Source organism: Passer montanus, unplaced genomic scaffold (genome assembly GCF_014805655.1).
Source record: "Passer montanus isolate IOZ18808 unplaced genomic scaffold, ASM1480565v1 scaffold31, whole genome shotgun sequence".
Classification (NCBI taxonomy): Eukaryota; Metazoa; Chordata; class Aves; order Passeriformes; family Passeridae; genus Passer; species Passer montanus.
In genome coordinates this window covers 3,644,454-3,666,666 of record NW_024367819.1, presented here as the reverse complement: position 1 = coordinate 3,666,666, position 22,213 = coordinate 3,644,454, and the positions used below count along the sequence as shown (strand labels likewise).

General features: G+C 35.8%; 1 protein-coding gene across 1 annotated transcript in view; it reads right to left on the bottom strand.

The window, feature by feature from the left end:
- Nucleotides 1-22,213, bottom strand: part of CDH12 (cadherin 12) — a 223,519-nt gene that overhangs the window by 72,025 nt on the left and 129,281 nt on the right. The window contains exon 4 of the mRNA XM_039714778.1: nucleotides 3,990-4,109. Within this exon, the coding sequence (XP_039570712.1) occupies nucleotides 3,990-4,109 (120 nt within the window). The remainder of the gene's footprint in view (nucleotides 1-3,989; nucleotides 4,110-22,213) is intronic.

Below are 22,213 nucleotides of genomic sequence, written 5' to 3'. Positions count from 1 at the left end.
CTCTGTCCAAATAATTTATGAGGATGTTGAAGAACACTGTGTTGAGGATGGATCCCTACAGAGCCCCATTAATGCCAGGTCACCACTCTGATCACCCCATCACTCAGGTCACCCCATTCACTACAACCCTTAGTGCCTGACCTGTGAGTCAGTTGCTCACACATGACATGATGTGGTGTTTACCCAGCTGTGTGCTGGACATTTTGTCCAGAAGGATCCTGTGAGAGATAGTATCAAATGTGCTGAAGTTCAAAAATATGCTGAAGTTCAAAAATATGACAGAAAAAGATGGCAGAAAAAATTAAACATGGGCACACAACAGGCTGTGAAGAAAAAATGCAGTTTATCTAGTTGATATAGGTGTTCTGGGCACAACTAAGTGACTTTCTCAGAAATGTTCCAGGGATTTTTCAGAATATGAAGAATGGGCTATCATTCCAGTAGTAAAGTGCCAAATCACCCACGGTTTATTCCTGTCTGGAAGTGTAAGGTCATTCTATATATTTTTCTGGAAAAAAAAACATTATCTTTAGAAGAAAATATCTAGGAAAATAATTTTTTTGTCTAGCAATTCATGGGAAATTTTTTTTCAGCCTACTCTATTTCAAAGGCTTAGTCAAAATACTGAGAAATATTATTTCTTCCAAAATCAGTTCATATGTACAGGACAAATGTGAATTAGAGTTATCTTAACAGCAAAATAGAAGAATAAAGTACAGGTAAGGATCCATGGGAAAGAAAGGGCTACAAATGCTGGTATTTCAACTACAACATCACAAAGAATATCTAAATTTAAATCAAAGCGTTATTAAAATGTAGAGGCCGAATGTGCATGTGATGGTGTTCTGAGTTTTTGTAAGTCCTTTTACATTAAGATTTTACAATATTGTTCAACTGCAGAAGTGAATAACATTGATTTCCTTTTTTTGTCTTTTCAGATGTCATCAATATCAAATGTGTAGAAAAATATGGTCTCCATGAGATTGTTGAAAACTGAAAATAGTATGTACGAGACTTGGGCCATAAGATTTGCTTTCCAAAGTTATTGACCCATAATTCAGCAGGAGATCACTCACTTTTGTAGAAGAGAAGACACGTCCCAAGAAAAATCTCCTGCATAAATATTAACATCAATATTCCTGCTGGTACCAATTTGGATTTCAATAATATAAGTGAAGTCAGAAGATGGACTAGAATGCAAAGTCTAACAAAACCTGGTTACATCTAGCCATAAATAAGAATATTGACCTCAAAAACATATCAGAAAATTGGGTATAAAGGACATTTTCATGGTGGAAATAGACATTTTCATAAGAAAAGAGAATATACAGAGGAAAGAGAAGACAAATTGTCATGTTAAAAACCCCTCACATTGAAATCAGGAGAGAAATTTTGTAGCATTTAAAAGCACCCCTGACACACAAGGTTTGAGGCCTTAGAATGTGGCATTCAAACAGTTGCTCTCCAGAAGGTACTGTCCTTCATGTAACCTCCCTGAAATAGCAATAAAAGCTAACTCTCCCGCTTCCACATGGTTTGCTTATGTCCAACAAAAAGATGGGGAAAGATTAGGAAGTCAATAAAGACAAGGAGTAAAAAAAGGGGCAGCTGTGACATTTAGACCCATAGAGGTTGAAAACTATTTAAGTGTACTAGTTTCATATCAGAGTAAATGTGTAACACCTTTTAGGAGTGATTTGAGGAAGGAGTATGTGCTAAGTCTTGTGCTTTACAAACGCAACCTTTATTTCACACATAAAGTTATGGTCAGTGGTTTCTCTCTTACTGCTTTGCAATGGGATCTTCAGCTAGCAACAGAAATTTCTACAAGCATATCAATATCTGGGCGGTAGAAGCTAAAGACACAAACAATGTTGGGAAATGTTTGGGAAGGAATAGAGAACAGAAGTGCTGTTAAACAGCTCTATACATCCATCCAAGAGGATCTGGTTCTTAACCAAATAAACTTTTGCTGTGGAATTTCTAATCAGTGGATATGCAGGTGCTGTACTCCTGGACAAGTCAAATCTACTGGAAGTGGAAAAGTTGTGAAGGAGAAATGCTTTCAGACTTTTAGTTACTTTGATCCTGCTTGTCACCCAGGAACTTTGAAAGGACAAGTTCTTTCAAAACTAGAAATGTATTCCAGGGCTACATCACTAAACACTCTTCATCCCTCACTAGAGCTAAGCAGGCCGTCACTTTTGGAAACACGACACAGGGTAGAAACTTAGCATAGATGTTCTTGTGTTGTTTAAATAACTACAAGATTATTTCTCAAAATTGTTTATGGAATGCAAGAGATGCAAAACAAGCCAGCAACAACACAAAAAATGCTTATTCATCTGCTGGGCAGTTCTGAGTTTGTCATTGTACCAAAATGGCTTTTTTCCCCTTTCCTGCCAAAAGCACTCAAGAAAGATTTCTGGCAGTAAAACTCTGCAGTGAAAAACTACTGTGTAAACTCCTCAGTTACAAAATAAAGAATTTGAAAGAGCAGAACTGCAGTACTGCTCTGGACTTCTGGATTTTAGACCAAATCCTTAGGCATCATCCTGTTCAGTGTTATTCATATACTGTTTATCTCTAAAGTCACTGTTAGACACATGAGTAATTCTCATAATGTGAACTTCCTAACATAAGACACTCTACAAGCATATTATTGATGCTTGTAGAAGCATGAATCATATGCTTTTTTTCTGGTATAGGATTTTAAACTACACTGGGCTACTGTTTCACTAATCTTCCTCTACAGCTGTGTCCATTCTTTTAGCACATGAGGAATTCATTTAAGGTAATAGCCAGGTTTGTATGATGTTCCAGGGCTTGTAGGGTGCAGGCCATCACCTATCATTGACTCACTGCTGAGTAACAGATGAGAACATATGACACAGCCATTCGAAGTGCCATGGGAAAAATAGTTCTTCTTCCATGTACAACTAAATTCTCTTTTTCCCTTGAGAAACTTGTACTAAAACTCCAATTTTGGCTCCAGTAAAGCTTTTTCTTGCCACTGAATTTATACCCATTCTTTACAAAACTGAAATGAAAAATTAAGAATAAAGGCAACTACTTTTTTTTCCAGACACCTGAAGAAGTCCTATTTCAGTTTGAAAAGTAAAATTGCTCACTGCAAATTGCAGTATGATCTCCTGCTAAATGGAGCATGGAGAAAAGGAATGTGTACATTGGAGATGGTGTACTCACAGCCTTTCAAAGCTCCACCGTCATGGCTAAAGGCCCTGAATCTGACATTCAAGTACAGCTACATTGGAAGGCGAAACTATTTGCTGAAAGGAGCATATGGATAGCTTTCCCTATAGCACACTCAGGATGCCACAATGTGTGTCATTCACCATGTACGTTATCACTTCCTCAACTGAATTACTAAATATAGAATCAAGAATGACATTTAGAAATATAGGACAAGATACCCAATTAACATGTCTACCAACCTCCGAAATACTTCAGTCTTTTTACACATATTATCTTTTTCTGCTCACACATCCAATAACCCCAAAGATAATATGCCACAGGAAAAGAGGAGGGAAGACGATTAGCTGTTCCACAGTCTCAAATTAGTTCAATATAACAAAACAATAATTGCTGGAAAATTTCTAACTGTATGTTCAGCAAGTAAAAATGCTGAGAAGACCCAAGTTAAAATACTCAGTCATCAGGGGGAAAAAAAGGATGCATGTAGAAGACAAAGCTTGATCTTAGGGAAATGGTAAAACATTGAAAAAATAATCATTCAATGTAGACATATTTTTGATATTCCAGTACTGATTGGACGAGCATGTTTCTTTTGTTTGTACAACACATTGTAATTCATAAAAAGCTAGTCAATACTCAAAAGTGAATCATGGGAAAGTGCTCTCCTGGATTTTGGCCATATCAACCGGGTCCATATTTATTCATTGATACTGCCTACATGAATCAAAAAATACAAAGCTTAAACTTTCCACTATTGCTGATAAACTATTTACCTGTCTTGGGATCAATGGAGAAATATGGTTGCCCCTGAAGAATGCTGTAAACCACTCTAGCGCTGTTTCCATAAGTGGGATCATCAGCATCTGTCGCTTTTACTTGAAGGACATATGCTCCTGCAAAGAAACACAGGTAATCACATTTTTGTCATAGAACAGTGATCAGGGATATTTCAGACACATTAGTCCAGTTGCTCATGGATTCTGTTGCAATTCTTGTTCCACTGGAAAAAAGGTGAGAATAAAACTGTTAATTCTTCAGGTCCATGCTAGCAGCCATCTAGGCAATAGCTGAGGCATAAAGGGGAAGAAAGGGAAAGGTATCCACCATCAGAAGATACTTATAAATAGTTTATGATTTTTTGCAAAAACCTTTTACATAACACATACAGAATGGAGGTTTGGGGAAACTCAATATTAAATTATGAAAAAGGATTATACCCCACAGCTTTGTGAAAAAGTAGCCAACCATGAAATCAAAATATGGGAGTTGCCTTTAAAACAAGTGTTTGGTAAATCAACTCCTGAATCTTCAGCAAGATCAAGTGAACCAAGCTCTAAGTACTTTAAAGAACTGCACTGCAGTCTCCTGAATTTGGAATTCATATTCTTACTGTAGAATTAAATTAGATGTTTAGTTCAGGTAGTTGTCTTTAAAGTCCAGGCTTGAGTACCCTTGCCCTTCCAATACAGCTCAGTAAGAATTAGAAATACTGTGGAGGAAGTATTCCTTGTCACTTTGTTTTCAGCCTTAACTATAGACCAGACCTAGTGCAGTTTTCTTTACATTACAATTTAAAATGGATCAATGGAGCAAAAGAAATGTATATGAAAGCAGAAAATTCACTGCAAATAGCAAAAGTCCACAGAAATGTCTTGTTCCTTCTGCTGTTTGTTAATCTGTTTGCTTGCATTTCCTCACTGCCTCATAATGAAAATAGTTTTAAAACTATAATCTGCAGCAAAAAAAACCTGCCACATTGTTAGGCTTTCCTATCAGCCTTGAAGAATTGTTTCCTATGATCTTCTGTGCAATTCAATGTTGGAATTTGCAGTGCTGATTTGGAGTGAAGATTGCCTACACAAGAAACAGTACAGTGATGTGCATAATCTCCACCATTCCTGCTTTAAGCAGCATTGTACATTTGGAGGTCATTTGACATTTTTTCAAGAATATCCATGGAATATTGCAAGACCTTTAAGACTTCTTGTTTTCTGCAATGAAAATGGACAAGTTTTAAAAAATGTTCAGAATTGGAAATAAACCTTAATGGACTTGTCAAAGTTTTGTTCTGGAAATACCTCACTGAGAGATGTTCCATGTGAAAGGTGGACTTCAGCAGGAAAGTAACAGCAAAGATTAACTGTTTGAAGGGCAATTTTTTCAGTGCCCGGCCCATGTAATCCCTTCATATGACAGTGATGACTGACAATGGTGCTGAGAGGTTTGGTACTAGCATTGTAAAAGCACTTGCTGCATGATGGCAGCACAGACTTCTCCTGTTAGGGTTGTTTTGAGCAATAGAGAATGAAAAGCTATTCCAAGAGATATTCTATCTCCTGAGGAAAACACAAAAAAATATACCTGTTATTTGATTAGCAATCACTTTTTAAAGTTAATGGGCACATCATGTTCTTAAGCTGACAAAAATTTCATTAAAATCAACTTCTAAAAGAAAGAAAATATTAGCAAATAAGTGAATTAATGAAAATAAACACCACAGCTAAATCCATATCTGTATCTCCTCACTTAAAAATGTGATGATGCAATGTGAAGAAAGCAGGCATTGCATCAAAGTGCCTGAAAATTCTGTCACCGACTGAGGTGCTTGATGATTCCTGCACATACTGATTATTAGTGTAGATATTCCTAGGTACATGATCCAGGTAGTCCAACTTTATTATACAAAAGAAGAAAAGTTGATGTACAAACTAAGTTTTATTAAGGGAAACATACAGAGTCTGATAAATAGCTGGCAATGAATATGAAAAATACTCCATTTCACATTGACAGCATTTTCAACTGTATTAACCTACCTGTCAGATCTTTTAAACTAACAGATAATATGTAAAGTTTATCTTTTTTATGAGAGTTCTGGCATGTTGGTTTGTATTTTTTTTTTTTACTTATTTAATGCATACTTATTTAAATGCATACTTAATATTCTAAATGGGTTTTCTGAAATTGGTTTCTCATCCTTTCAGCATTATCAAGCATTGCTCTTTGTATCTAACAAGCTTTCTATTTTATTGCAAAGCATGAAACCAATGTATTTTTAAAAGTAGACTCTAGAATCAAATTATATTTTTCCAGGCAATAATGCAGGGCACTACATTAAAGCTGTAAATCTTTAATGCGAAAATGTCATGAGGAAGGATCACATTAACTATATTTCATGACATTTCAATTAAAATATGTACTTACATTACTACATGGAGTAATGAAATGAAAAAAGAAGATACAATGTTTGTTTTTAGGGAAATATCTTATATGACAGTCAGTATTTAAATATATTTTTAATTTTTCATGTGCAAACAACACACATTTGATATAAAGCATTATAAAATGTAGAAAAAAATTAATTTACTTTAGTTATTTATGTTTTAGAAAGACAAAAAAATAATGTTGAACCATTCACAGAGCTTAAGAAATGCTACGGAATTTTAAAGATTGTGTTTTCTTTGAAAAAATACAAGTGGTATTGAAAAATAGCATACTGTAAATCACAGCAACCATACTCACCTGAATTTTACTCTAGCTAAAACTAAAGGACACTCATCAATAAGTGCTAATAGAATGGAGCCTAAGATCTATAACTTGTTGGCAAAACTGACAGAAATAGCACTAATAAAAAAAGTCTTGTTGTTTATATCAGAATAACTGTAAGGAACTGTAGGACATCTGAGTTTATACCATAACAGAAATGTTTATGAAATATTGATTAGACTTCTAGAACAATTACCTTATTTTTTTCTGCCAGTCTCTTATTGGTAAAAAATATTATTTTGCCAAAATAAAAAGAATCTTTGAAAGAAAACCAATATTGATGGAATGTTTTCTCATCCAAGGAGTACTACAAAAAAATGTCAAAATATTCTAATACTCGGTTTGAGATTTTTTTTAATTGCTTATGATGTCAAAATTAGTTTAAAAATTATTTTAAAATTTAGACCCTCCCAAATTTTGAAACAGAGTATTTGATTCATTGATTATCCTTCCTGTTTTGGTTTTGGTTTTTTGGGTTTTTTTTCCTTATAAAAGACTAAAATATTGAGTCTTTTTATTATTTCAACATAGAAAAAAAATTTGCCTTCACCAAAGTGTAGTTGGGGTGGGATATCTTGCTCTCTGTGGAACTATTTCTGTCATTCAAAGTAATGAAGCATGAAATCTCAGTTTTTTTATGTTTAGTTTGTTGACCTGAACAGCATGACAAAGAATACACAAAACTCGACTGGGAGTAGTTAAAATGGTTATTTCATTGTAAAGGAAAATGAGAGGATTCAATGCTATGAGAATAACAGAGCAGACTTATTTAAATATGATTCCTGAAAGAAAATAATGCACAGTCAATAGAATTGCAAAGACAAACTAGAAAGGAGATGGTGATATGTTATTTTCTTGCTAAGAACAGCTTACACTAGGCCTGCAAATCCCATAAAGTTTGGTTATGAATGCCAAAATTCAGTTAGGTGGTAGCAGTGCATTGTTTTACACAGGAAATGAGGGTGGCCTGCTTCTAGGCTTTTAAGAGGTAAGAGAAGGCTGGATGGAAGGAATAAGTTTTAAAGGTTAATTGAAAAAGGAAGGGATGCTGAAATTATCATATCACAAGACTTCAAGTGTTCCATAGGCTCTGGCTGGAGCCTCTCTCCACTCCACAGTGATCAGAGGCTCAGTCAAAGCAAGTGACTCAGGCCCTCAACCTGCCAAGCTTTGAATTTCTTCAATAACAAAGATATCACTTCTTTGGTAATACTGTCAAGCAGATTCCTACCTCAACTTTTCTCGTTTGAAATTCAGGGCTCTGATTTTGCCACTTTTCTTGTTCACCTTTTTCCAGTCTTTTGTTAGTAGGAAATGAGTATGTGTATGTATTGCATGTGAATTTTCATGGAATTACTTTTTGTAATGGACTACCAAAGGTAGTTTCATTTACTTCATGGGGAGTAAAGACATGATTTCCTTGTACAGTCAAAAGAACTTCATCATCTTGCTGCACAACCTCTCCCCTTCCACATGCATTATGTAATACTTTTGAAAGAAATTAGATGATTGTGAAAATATTTTTTTATGGGAAGGGTGAAGGAAGAGCACAGCTGCTGGCATAGAAACTAACTGCTTTGTGCAATATTCTTTCTAAACAATTCCAAAAATAGCACCATGGCAACCCAAACAGCATCTATCTTCTTATCAGAATTCAAGTAAAAAATCGAATCAACACATTTCATAGTTGTGGGTTTGGGATTTTTTAAGTCTAAGAAAAAAAAAGAAGTGAATGTATGGCTCACTGCAGCCCTACATTGCAATTCAGATCAGGAGATTCCATGTCTCAATAAATATTCTCCTGACCTGCCACTAGTAGTTTCAGCAAAACTCCAGTGCCCAGAAGACAGGTGCATTTGTAAAGAGAGATGCTGACATTGCCCTTTTGGGGCTTATCTTCTGTAGAAAAATTACCAGTAATAAGTTTTGAATATATACTCTGGACGCTGACTCCCACAAAAGTAATGTGAAAAAGACATATTTTACTTGGAAAAGTCAGTTTCCAGTTTATGTATTCATGGCTGTGCAGCCCCAATAATAACACAAGCTTGCTGGCTCCATCAATATCTTGAACACTAGACACAATCAGGGAAGCACACTTTATTCCTGTTTTGCATTCCAGACATCACCCTGAACATATATATTTCTCTCAACTGTCAGAAGTGGCCATGGCCACAAAAGCACTACTGCCATTCCATTTTGTAATTGATGAAGAATGGCAGCCTTTTGATAATAGTTTTGCTGTGCTGTAGCTAAAAACAGCTGTTGCAAATCTCAGCATTTAGCACAAAATCAAGCATGTTTCTAGTATTCTAGAATAACATTTAACTTATATTGACAACAATCCAGGGAGTATGGAAGCTGGCTTTTTTTATTTCCTGCTGGTTATCCCTGTCTCCCTGTCTCCCTCATGGATGATGAGGGAAATCAGGGGAAACCTACTGTGATAGTTTCAGCCAATTGTTTAGCTTAGAAATCAGTGAAGCAATTATTTTCTTCCCCCCACCCCCCTTTTTTTTTTTTTTTTTTTTTTGGTACTGTTATCTGTTGGGGTCAGCCAGAGTTAAGCAACTCAGTGTGGCTAAGCTAATAATGCCTGTTATTCACTGAATATTAATTTAATTTATTTATTTTTATTAATTTAGGCCATTCATTTATTTATAAAGACAGTCAGTGGCTTACACAGTCTCAAAGCTGTGATAATGTTTACAGAGGTTATACTTCTGAAGAAAATTAGGAGCTTGCAATAGCAGCTAATAGTCTAAACCCAATATACACATAAAGGAGTGGCCTGGTAAAGTAACTGCTGGAAATTATGCATAAGGAGAATGGCAGAGGAACCAATTAGCAAATACTAAGCTTAATACCTATCTGTTTGAGAAATACCTCTGGAGAGTAATTTTTCCTTTCTGTTTTCAATATTGTTTTCATCTTACCAATATGACAGAAGGTCTTTTATATATATATATAAAATTCAGCAAATAGAAAAAATTAGCTTTGACTTCTGCTTTTATCATCTCGACAACTTGATTATTTTTCAGGCTATGACTCAACAGGGATTTAAGTGTGCCAGTATACCTTCATGGCTAGGGTACGTGAGATAAAAATAACCAGTACACTCTCTAATCATGATAGCTGTTCTGGCAAATCTCCCACTGTAGATGTTTCTGTGCTGATAAAAACGTGCTTTTGCTGCCTTAGTTTATGTTTTTCAGAGAGGTGGTTTAAGTTGTATTAGAACCTATAAGATATCAAATGCTAGGTCTCAACCAGACAACTTTCCTAAAAATACCATTGGAAATTGAATATGTTGTGGGAAATAACTTTGATGGAATTGCAGCATAATTAATTTTAGCCCTACTCAATGCACTGAAATCTTAAAGGCCTGAAGAAAAATGAGTCAACCCTAGAATAACAGCACAAAGAGTTGTTATTCATTTATTAATCTGTAAAGTTGTTTCCATGTGATTAAGATTTTTTTTCAGACTGAATTGTTCAAAGAAAATACTAAGTTCAATTTGAGTAAGGAAAGTGATATGCTGGAACTGATTCCAAGCTGATGCAACCTGATGATTTTTATGATATTTACCTGGACAGGAATTGTTAGTATCAGCTGCATGCCCTTTCAACAACATAGATTCTTCTCATGCCAGATAAAAGAGTATTAGATAAAGCATTTTTAAGCAACTTTTCTCATGGAAGAGCTTCTGGAGATTCTTAATGTGTGACAAAGAACTCAAAATTATGACACTCCTCCTGACAGCCTTCAAGCCTTCTTGCCCCCAAAATAAAGAATGTTAAAAATGGTGGCCATTACATAAAAAACTCAGAAGAAAGAAAGTCACAGTGTTACTTCCCCTATGGAAGTAACAAAAAAACTTCAAATTATGGTTTGAAGTATTCATGAGCTGGAGTTTCACACATCAGTTCTTCAAATGTCAAATGATTTATTCAGAATGTAGTAATAAGAAAACTTGAGCTTTACAGGGGATACAAGAAAAAAAATACTGTTAAATAAATGCCATTCAGAGTGAATGTCAGCTAAAGAGACCTGGTTTTGAATCTCAGTAGATGTTCTAATGCTATATGGAGGCTGGGTTGTTTCAATATTTTCACCAGATATTGGACCTGTTTAGAAATAATTTAATTCTATGTTCACCCAGGTATCTTTAGCTAAGGAAAGACACCAACCAGTATTTGGTGAAAAAATATTGTTTTAAAATTTTGAATGAAATAAAGAAGTTTATCAAGGCCATTTCCCCAGTTATATTTAGAGTCATGCACTTAGGTTCAAGAATTGGTGACAGAATTACATACTTATGTGGTAACATTTAAAGGAAAAGACATTTGGAGATATTGATGACTGAGCACTTCTAAAGTTTGCATTGCCTGTATCACATTTCTTCCTACCTACTTAAAATGTTGTTAAATCTCTCAGGAAGGATGCAGAGAACATCTTCATGAACATTTTTTCTTTTTTTTTCTTTTTTTTTTTATTTACTGCTTTTTCCTATTTAAAATCTACAAATATGCTGAGGGCAATCTTGGATTAGGCAGAGTCATGATAACAAGCAAAAGGAGCTTCAGAATATATCAGTGACTTCTACACAACCAAGTATGCAATGAGATTCTCTGTGAGAGTTGCTGACTTTGATTATTTAATCAGAATATTGCTTTGAAGACTTTCCTGCTACTTGAAGATCAAAGTACTGAAGAATTCATAGAATTCTACCCTATACCTTTGCATTAAAATTTAAAATGTAATCTGATACATTCAGTGACTTAATTCATAATGTCAATACTATTTTACACAGCTCTCTACATCAATATCCAACTACAATAACCTTCTGTGGTGAGAGGAGACAGTAACCCCACATACCCACCATAAGGGTATGACTACAGGGGCTTCAGAACATGGACATCCTCAGGCTTGACAAGAATTGACAAGAAGTTCCCCTCATGTAAATCCATATGCAAGAATAAGAGAAATGGCAAAAGAGAGATTGTTACTTTAGGTGGCATCAGGCACATTTTCCATCACAAATGGTATTTAAGAAAAAAAAGGGGAAGAAATCCAGCATCTGAAAACATTCAGGGTAATAAGCCCCTGTGTAAGCCCTGGTCTGATTCCTACCCATGACCAATTTACACCATGAAGCATACCATTTCCAAATACCTCTTACCTTTTACCACAATAACTGGACAAATTCCTAAAACAAAGGTCTAATTTCCCTTTGATCTAATTTCCCTTTCTACAAGAACAATACAAGGAACTGAAGGGAGTCAGAGGTTTGTGATGGATGAATAGAGAGAGCTTGAACAAAGCTCACTGTGGTGACTCTTCTCATCTGAGCCTTGTATTCCCTCTCAGAAATCCCATCCCTGTTGTAGGAGTGACCCAGTGACTTATAAAGGTAGAAACTCAGGTCAGCTTCAGATTTCCTTAATAATTCACAGCAGGTGGTGGACTTTGAACATGCAGCTGAGTCATCCTTGCAGCAGATACTCTTGAAAGAGTGGGAACAAACAACTGGCAACAGAAAACCATGCAGGCATTAAGGTTACGAGTGGACAGACTTTAAATAGAGCCCTCATGTTAATAGTAAGCACATAATTAATTCCACTTTGTTCTTCCACTGGAGGGATTGTAGCATCACTATCTTTGGAAGTTCTCAGGAACACACCAGAAATGCATTAGGAACAATATATATGTGGTGATCCTCATGGAACTGCATTAAATGAATCTGAGATTCGTTCTTTCCTAGCTTTGTGATGACATGTACTGCATAAACAGACTTCCCCCCCTTCTGAGAACCTTTTTCTTATGGCTATGATGGGAGTGCTTTAATTTGGTTCAGGAGCGCACTATTGAAGCAGATCTTTCCCTTGCCCTCAGTACACTCTTTCAGTGTGTGAACTGAATGATTTTGGGTTAAAGCTAAGATGGGAGGTAGGTGTGCACTTGAAGCAATGCTACTGTTAATAGGTAGTTGATGAAAGTTTATTTGAAACCATGAGGGTTTCAAATACTCTGGATGCCAAATTCTCATAACATACTGTTTCATCACACAGCTCTGTTTCTATTGCATCATGCTACTGCCTGGTATGACATCACATTATTTTCAGAGCCTTTAGATACTATAGCATTACATAAGTATCATTATTATTTCACATCAGGAATAGTTGCAACTTAATTAGTTAAAATCTATAGAGTTTTAACTGATTCTTTAAAATGCTATCATAGTACAACTGCACATATTTGGCCAATTTCACGGCACTGAAAAGAGAATATTTTAGTGACTAGGAGATAGAAGGAATTCAACACACAAGGTCATATTAACACATATGGAAGTTTTATATATACACACTTAAAACTGAGCATGATTCTTCTTTCTCAAATGTCTTGTATTAGTGTGACAGCTCCCTTCTTTTCATGTGTTTGCATTAGGTTTTGATTATTTTTTTTCATAAAATAATTTTAAAACCTTCTAGTGTACCAGTCTGATTTGTGTTGATCTGAACGTTAATTGAATTTTTGCATTTACTTCATAATTTGGATCAATATAATGTTTTGATAATACAGTCCTAGTAAACAAAACCTCAAGCATCCTTCTCAGCAGGCAAATTTCTGGACTGTGCGCTGCCAGACTGGGGACATATATCCAGTTTTTTTGGGAAAAGTCCACTACGCCAAAGAAAATGTCAGTGTTTCACCAGAGGAATGCACTTCCCAGGCATAACTAGGAAGATGTTCTTTGCCAAAAGGTTACAGAAACATGCTTTTCATTTTTTTCTGGCTTACTAAGCACAACTCATTTTCAGGATACTGCATGCATGAAGAAAGACTGAAGCAGAAGATGGTAACAGAGATCAGGTCTTGTTCTTAGTTCAATAGCAGACTGTTACTTAACAAAACATCTTACTGTTTCTTAGGTTCTCCATGATAAAATGAAAGCAGGAGCCTTCAGACCCTCAGTGGTAGATACTCATCTAAGACAGTTTAATGTGCAGTGACTTCTGGTGCTCTGTAGTGTGATGGTAATAGAGATGTCTTCTGTTACATCATTGATCATGACATATTAATATACACATTTTGGAAATGTAGCATTATGTAGAATATCACACCATCCCAAAGTAAGACATGAAGCAGCACATCCTATTTTTCAAATCCCTCAAATTCATATCTTTGAAAAAATATGTACTACAGACAAGAAGCAGTCAAATAACAATCTCAAGAGCTGACAGAATGACAATATTGCTTATTTTGAACAATATTTTATAAGTGAATAAATTTTATGATAGAAGAAAGCATGTTGCAACCTGTGGCTGTGCAAACACCCAATATTCTTTTCAGACAACTTGTTAAAAACTGAAAGTGTGGCTTTTGGAACAAAAAAAAACCTGAAGCAAAAATGTGATTTTAGGTTAGCATAATGATTGTCAGTACACAAAAAGCATTTCCGTTTTGAGCACGGTAAACAGGCAAGAGCAAGAAAGCTTTTGTTTCCAGGGTTGCATTAGAAGTGGAACACATTCAGGTATGCTGTGGGAGTTCTCAGTTCAGATGATTTTTTTGCCTGAGGAAATTCAAATTTGTACTGCCCATCTTTCTGGAAAATTTTGTACATGTGACTGCTTATATACTTATATATTTCATTTAATCATTCACAAGGGTATACACCTGTTTTCTAAAACAGCTTCCTGACTCATGCAATGTTACTCTTTCTTTCATTTTGTTCCATCTCAGTTTCTTCTGTATGAGCACTCCTGATCAATGGAAATCTGTGTTTTCAGAAACATTAAACAATATTATCAAGTGAGCCTGAAAGACACACATATACAGAAGACATCTGTAATAGGTGGAATAAGACCACTACGAAACATGAAACAATATTATCAAGTGAGCCTGAAAGACACACATTTATCTGTAATAGGTGGAACAAGACCACTACTGGTAGAGAAACAAAAAGTTGAGTCTTCTACATAAATTGGAGATCTGTATTAAAAATTTCCCCTGAAACATTTTTATGTGTACGTAATTGGCTAACTGGCAAGCAGATTCAAGACATTTTGAATTGAGCTTTTAAGTGAGTGAACTCTTCACTGACACAAAATTGACTTCTGTAGCATTCTTGCCTTTTGTGACTCAGTTTTAACCTCCTAAGAGACATTCAAGGAAATGTTGCAGCAAAAAATATTAAGGAGAATATGGAGAAGAAGGAGGTTTGAAGTATGGGACAAGACCCCTACCTCCTCTGCTTATAGGAGACAATATCTCTAAGATTGCTCTATTTATAATTAATATTGTTTTCATCAGTGTATCCTAGTTGTTGGTACTGAAGTTTTACTGTTTAACTTCAGGCACCTGAGACTGAATCTCAACACTCTAAAAGTTAATGTACCTGCGTGTCCCAAAATATGGGCAGTGTCCATTTATCAGTTAAATTTTAATTCATCTGTTATTTAAAAATAAGCCTGAATCCTCATGGGATAGTCTGTGTTATACTGACTGCGTGGGTTGTGGCTGCAAAGCTTCTAACTGGAATGATGCCAGATCAGATGAAGAGCGAGCCAGCCAGTGGTCCTGGGGTTATTCCAGATGACATTAAAGGCTGTATTCATGTATGTGCCACTCTTCCCTGTGTGCCAGAGGTAAGTCCAGACCTCCACCCCCAACAGTTCTTGTTTTGCCATGGATGACAAAAGAAACTGTTCTCAAAGCTAGTCAAAACGTGTATCTTCTGGCAAAGTGTTATTATTTTCCTTATATTTTAGCCAATTAAGAGTATTTCAGCTCATTTTATGCAGCACTTCCCATTTTAAAGTCCTGTTTGAGAAGGCTGAGATCTTGTTCATCCTAAAATTAAGAACAAAGTTGTCATTACCTTAGATAGCAAAAGACCATGTATTTAGATACTCCTGGTGCTTTGAAATTCAAAATCTATCTAGCTCTATTAGTCTAGATAAAACCAGATGTTTCCCATCTGGTTGATAATTATCCAGATAAAATGGATAGAAATTAAATTTTCATAACTGACTCTATAAGATATCAGTTGGTTTTGAACAGCCTTTCTGTTGGAAATACCGACTCAAAGAATTGCCTGAATGATTCTTCAAGCATTCCTTTCTTCAAATCACTAACTGACAATGCACTCTGTATGCACAATATGTGATTGAACTCCACAGGAACTCTTAAAATACAAAACCTGTGTATTCTATCTCAGATAACTACAAGAAATCCAAAATATTTTGCTCTCCCTTGCAAAGAGCCATTAACATCTTCAAAAAAAGCTGTGTTTAGATTCCAAATAACTTATAATTTTATGTTTCTCATTGCATTTCTCTAACTTACTTGATCACTTTGAAGATTTTAGCACTTACAAAAACTTGGTAGCCAAGGTTCTTTTACTTAATTAACTTGAAACTGACTCAGAAAAATTTCAAAAGTTTTTAGAAATGTACTTCAACCTATGTGTTACAGATGCTGCAGGAGACAAAACCCCCCAGCTTTTAATAAATTATCATTTATTTCCCAAATATAAACACTTTTGACATAATTTTCTCCCCCAAGAGCCACAATCACATTTGTCAACTTAACTGATCCCTGAAATGAGATCCAAATTATTCAACAGGGATAAAATTAGTAGCAAGCCTCAGGCATAAGACAGCAGTTGTCTTTAGCATTCATTTTTGGTTTATCAACTTCTAAAGATCAACAGCAAATGAGATCATACAATGATACTGCAGTCCAGTTCAATAGTCTCATATTCCTTCAGAAGAATAATTTTTGCTTATTTGTTTCTGGGTTTTTTGTAGTTTTCTTGGTTTGTTTGGGGTTTTTTTGGTTTTTTTTTTGTTTGGGTTTTTTTGTTTGTTTGGGGTTTTTTTGGGTTTGCTTTTTTTTTTTTTTTTGTTAAATTGATTGGTTTAGTTTGGTTTTGTTGAGGTTTTTTGTTTTGTTTCATTTGATTGGTTGATCAGTTTTGTTCTTTAATTTTTCTACAACTCTGGAACCTTTTAGATGAAGTGGAGCACAGATATCTGCAAAGACACATTGAGGTCCTCAAATTTCTAGCATCTGAAAGCAGTAAGTTCTCAATTTTCCTCTCAAATTTATTAAGGCTTCTAGTCATAGGACAAGTCACCATCTAAAAGCAAAATCAATCCAAAACAATGAAAATGCCAAGTCATCCACTGAGCTGCTAGAAGTAATCTTTCTTTAGAGAACGATGATACTTTACCTTGACTGACTGCAGCTCTTCTCCTGGGCTGCTGAGAAGACTCATACCTTTTGCAATTTCCAGCCATATTCCTATTGCCATTCCCACAGCCTCCATCTAGTGAGCCACACAGAGGAAATTTATCCAGTCTAAACTGCAGTTTCCCATAGTTGCTTATTACATTTGCTTATCCTCCCCATTTCTCCTGACACGTACCCTACTGTACCTGTTATGAAACCATCTCCCTTGTACCCCTGTTTCTTTCACCTCTGAGTCTTTCCCTCTTGAACCTTGCCCACATCTAGCTTGATAAAATGTTCCTGAGAAAGCTTCTGTTTTCCCTAGATTTGTCTGTACAGCAAAAACAAAACAAAACAAACAAAAAAAACCCCCCACACACACACAAAAAAACCAACCAACCAAAAAAAAAGCTGTTTTATAGTGTCTCCTTCCCACAAAAAAATGCTTCTGGATGCAGCACATTCAGTCATTTTTCACTCTTCAGCACTAACCAGCCTACTTCTCTTGTTTCCATATTATTTTCTATTTTATAAAATAAAATAAAATTATATTTGAAATAACTATTTTTGACACATTCAAATCTTTTTTATCAACTATGGGATGAATAAATGTGACATTGTATTTTCTGGAAATGTATTGCAAAGGAAATATTTCACACTGCATCACAACAAAGTTTTTCCTGTCCCTATTGTACCTAGTGCCCACAACAGGCTTCATGTCAAGGTACTAAAAAAAATATACTAATAAACAATATGGACACCTTAATGAGAAATCTAAGCAGTATGAGGCCACTTATGTTTTTCTCGGTATTAATTTATTCATTTTTCTTACTCTGAAGACTTCTGTGATTTTTCTTTTTTAATAATCAAAAGGTTTTTAAAAAAGAAAATTAATAGTAATCAATGTTAATGGAGACTAGTTGAGGAGAAATGTATAGAAAGACAGCAGAGAAAACAATCATTCATTTCTTTTTTTATTGCAGATAAATATAATGCAGAATACAGTCTTATTTTCTTAAAATTCAGTAGGCATGTGAAGGCCACACAGAATGAAGGAATGTGCTCTTTGACCATTTTGTAAAAATGTCTAATTAATTTTCCTTTGTCACTTTCAATATGTTTCTATTACATGCTTGGGACTACTAGGGTTCCCAATGGTAACTGAATTTTGCAGCTGAAAATCACTGTCCTTAAGTAATTTGAAGAATTTCTCACTGAAAACTCTTAAGCACACATTAGATGATGGTTGTGGCCACACAAAGAAAGACTCTGCTTGGTTATACTTATTATTTTACATTGACTTGAGTATTATTTGTTTATTTAGGATAACCGCAATTTTTTTGAAAAGTCACCTGCAATATTTTCCTCTTCACTATAAATGAAGATTATATGTTTCTGAAATATTCTTCTCATGGACAGCCATGCATGAGCAGGACATTCAATAGACTGCATGCTCTTTGGTAGAAATGAATTCTGGGAGTGTATCCAGTTCATCCAGTTACCTGAAAAGTTACAAGTGGTGCAATGCAGCAGGGCAAGTACAATGGGCAGAAGGCGCCAGCACATGCTGTCATCAAAGATTCCTGTGGATAAAGGTCACCTATGTTACCTGTGTGGGAACAACCGACTGAATAACTGAGATTTCCAACGCTGCTGGCAACCAACAGAATGCATTTGCCAATGACTGTCATTGTATTTGAACAGCAAGAACTACTACTACAGAAGTCCTCAAATCAACTGAGTTGCAATGTAATGAAGGAGTAAATGAAGGCATTTGTATCCCCCCAAAAACTCCCCTGTACTCCATTACCATGAATTTCCTGTACTTCATTACCATGTTCAGAAAACTATTCACAGAATTAGAATAGGTTCTTTAATAGATGTTCATAGCTATGAACAGAGTTCAAGTAAACACTTAATAAATTGGTTTTGACTAATTTTCTTTGTTCTCTTTATTACTCACATGGCATTTCTTGTGCAAAATAGAATGGTAATTTTCCAAAATGAACAATGGTGAAAATTATGTTTTTAATAACTGTTACATTTCTTCACATCTTATTTAACTTTTAGTACTTGCAAAATATTCTGTTTTATGGTAGAGGAACAGCCTCTAAGTTATGACTCTACTTTCCAGGAAATCTTTTCCAAAGGATAGATCCACCAGATGGTGCCATTCACCTAGCCAGATGAGGAATTTGGTCCATGAAAGCTTTCAATTTCTTATTCATTGATAATATTTAATAATCAATATATCTTTGTTCACCATTTTATCGATGTCCTATGCATTTATGAATGTTATGCTGATTTTTATTTAGAGACCTAAATTTATCACAGCATCTGTTTCTCAAGGAAGGGTGGGTAGTCAGAGATGACCTAACATGTTATTCAGTAGCAGAGTGTTCAGTTTTGGTTTTGGGTTTGTTTTTTTCCTAAAACTAAAACACAAAGCTGTGTTTTAAAAATTCAACAAAGGCACCTGGGAAGGATTAAGCCCATGCACTAGGACAGGCTGCGGGCTGGAAAGCAGAACTGCAGAGAGGGACCTGGAGATCCTGGTGGACAGCAAGCTGTCCATGAGCCAGCAGTCTCTTCTTGTGGCCAAGAAGGCCAATGGGATCCTGGGGTACTCTAGGAAGAGCATGGCCTGCAGGTCGAGGGAGGTGATGCTATCCCTCTGCTTAGCCCTGGTAAGGCACATCTGGAGTGCTGTGTCCAGTTCTGGGCTCCTCAGTACAAGAGAGAGAAGGAGCAGGTACAGCAGAGGGTGACAAAAATGATTGAGGGATTGGGGCACCTCAGGAAAGGCTGAGAGAGCTGGACTTGTTTAGTCTGAAGAAAGACAACTGAGAGGGGACGTAATTAACATGTATAAGTGTCTGGAGGAAGGATGTCTACAGGATGGAGCCAGGACAAGAGGAAACAGGCAGAAACACATACACAAAAAGTTCCAGCTGAACATGAGGTGACCAAGCACTGGAGCAGATTGCCCACAGGGGTTGTGGAGCCTCCTTCACTAGAGATATTCCAGAACTGTCTGAGTGCAATCCTGTGCAATGTGCTCTAGGATGACCCTGCTTGAGCTGGGAGGTTGGACCAGGTGACCACTTTGGTCTCCTCCAAGCTTACCCACTCTTCTGATCCTGTAGCTGATGTAAAACTTGCATGTGATCACAGAAAATAAAAAAAGTAAAAAGAAAAGCAAAACCTTCTACCTCACTTCCATACTTTTTCCCTCAGTAGGAAGCAACCCATGTCTGTCTTTAAAAACTGCTCAGAATGTTTTACCATTGGCTAATATATTTAATTTATCTTCTATTAATTTTGCTCTCTAGATTTGAAAAAAAACTGGAGCTGAGTCTATCAATTAAATAAATGCATGGGGTTTTTTCTGATTTGCTTTAAATGGCCATTTCAAATTATTAGTATTTCTTCTCAGAAAATAAATATTTATACACCTATTGTTCTATTATCAATCCTAGTCCCTAGTCTTTAAATAGCAAATACAAGTCCAAGTTTTCATTTTAGCAATAATCTTACCCTCTTTCTATCTTCATACCATATCTTAGGTAGTATTCAGTTTTGCCTGATCCTTCATTTGAGTACAACAATAGAAGACCATTCCACAGGGTCCTACAGCCTTACCTGATTGACCCTTAATGAAAATACATCATTTTTCCATCAGGCTTAACGTAGCATTTGTCAGAGAGGGAGTCTTCATCTGTCTCCGTTCCCCAGAAGTGATTCCCTCTACCCATTCCACAGGCTGCCTGTCATCACTGTTCCCAGGACAGAAATGACAGTAGAGCAAACGTATCTGGAACAATCAGCAAGACAGTTTGAGGTGCTTGAGAAACAAGGCACTTACCTAGATGTAAACACTGTACTTACTGATAAAGTGCAGGCTAAAAAAAGGATTAGACACAGACTAAATGGTTTGGTGCTAATTCTGGACACTTTCCTACACGGCTGTGTGCCAGCACAGGGCTAACAGCCACACAGGCATTACAGTGCTCATCCATTCACCTGAGATACAGGACATGTCAGGCTCTGCACAGACATGTGCTAATGAGCACGGGCAGCCCTGGGAGCAAAGCTGCTTCTCACAGTGCATGCCCAGGGATTTTGCACCAATGCATACAAACTCTAAGTGAATCCAACACAAATGTTTCTCTATTTAATGCAATAAATCCATACATTGAGCCAAAAAAAGAGCATCTATAATGTCCAATTTAATTTTCATCACAATTCTGGAAAGCCCTGAAAGCAGAGTCCTCTGAGGAGTCAAAGCGCCTCCTTGCTCAAAATTACTTTCCCATTTAAACTTGGCGTGTCTCAAACTTTACTCAGGACAACGCTAAGAGATTTTGGCGGAACTCTTACCTTTATGAACATGTTCTCTGCCTCATATATTCACACAACACCTTAGCTTTCACTTTCTTTTGATTGGTTCTCTGTTTCTTTATTTTTCTATGTATTTTTCATTGAACTAAATATAGTTAAAGTTGTCTCCAGACTTTAACATCTTAATTTTGCATATATAAATGCTTACAAATTGGATCTGTGGCCTGAATATAGCAAATACATTTGCTTGTGTGTGTGTATATATATATATCTATAGATATATATAGATATATATGTATGTATTTATGTTACTGACCTGAGAAAGTTAAAACTTTTCACATATATAATTAGCAGGATTCCATATTCAATCAAGTACCCCTTTCTTGAGTTTTGGGTTTGCTTGGTTTTCGTAAACTGATGGTGGTAATAACAGGTTTGCATATAAAAACTACACAGTGCCAAGACTGTTAATAGTGAATCATACATTTACTAGAAAAGCATTCTGTAACATTTTCTTAGCTTTTTTAGAGTAATAATTCCCTAGTCAAAAAGAAAGATTGATTATCACTTCAAATATTTTTCTTAAAAAAAAGATGTTTAATGAGAAAGGTAAGTCATGCTAGTTTCTAGGTATATGGGGACTCAGCAAAATCTCCTGAACTTGACTAATATTTTTAAGCCCAGTTCTAGTTTCCACAATGGATTGCATTACTATACTCCTAGAACAACTCATCTCATGAAATCAAACTAAAATGACAGACGCCGCAATGGTGATAAAGAATTGATACAGGTGTTATGGCACTAATCCAAAATACAACAGAGTCTGACTTCTACCTCCAGCATACTTGTTCTTACTAACTGTGGTTCTTTTCC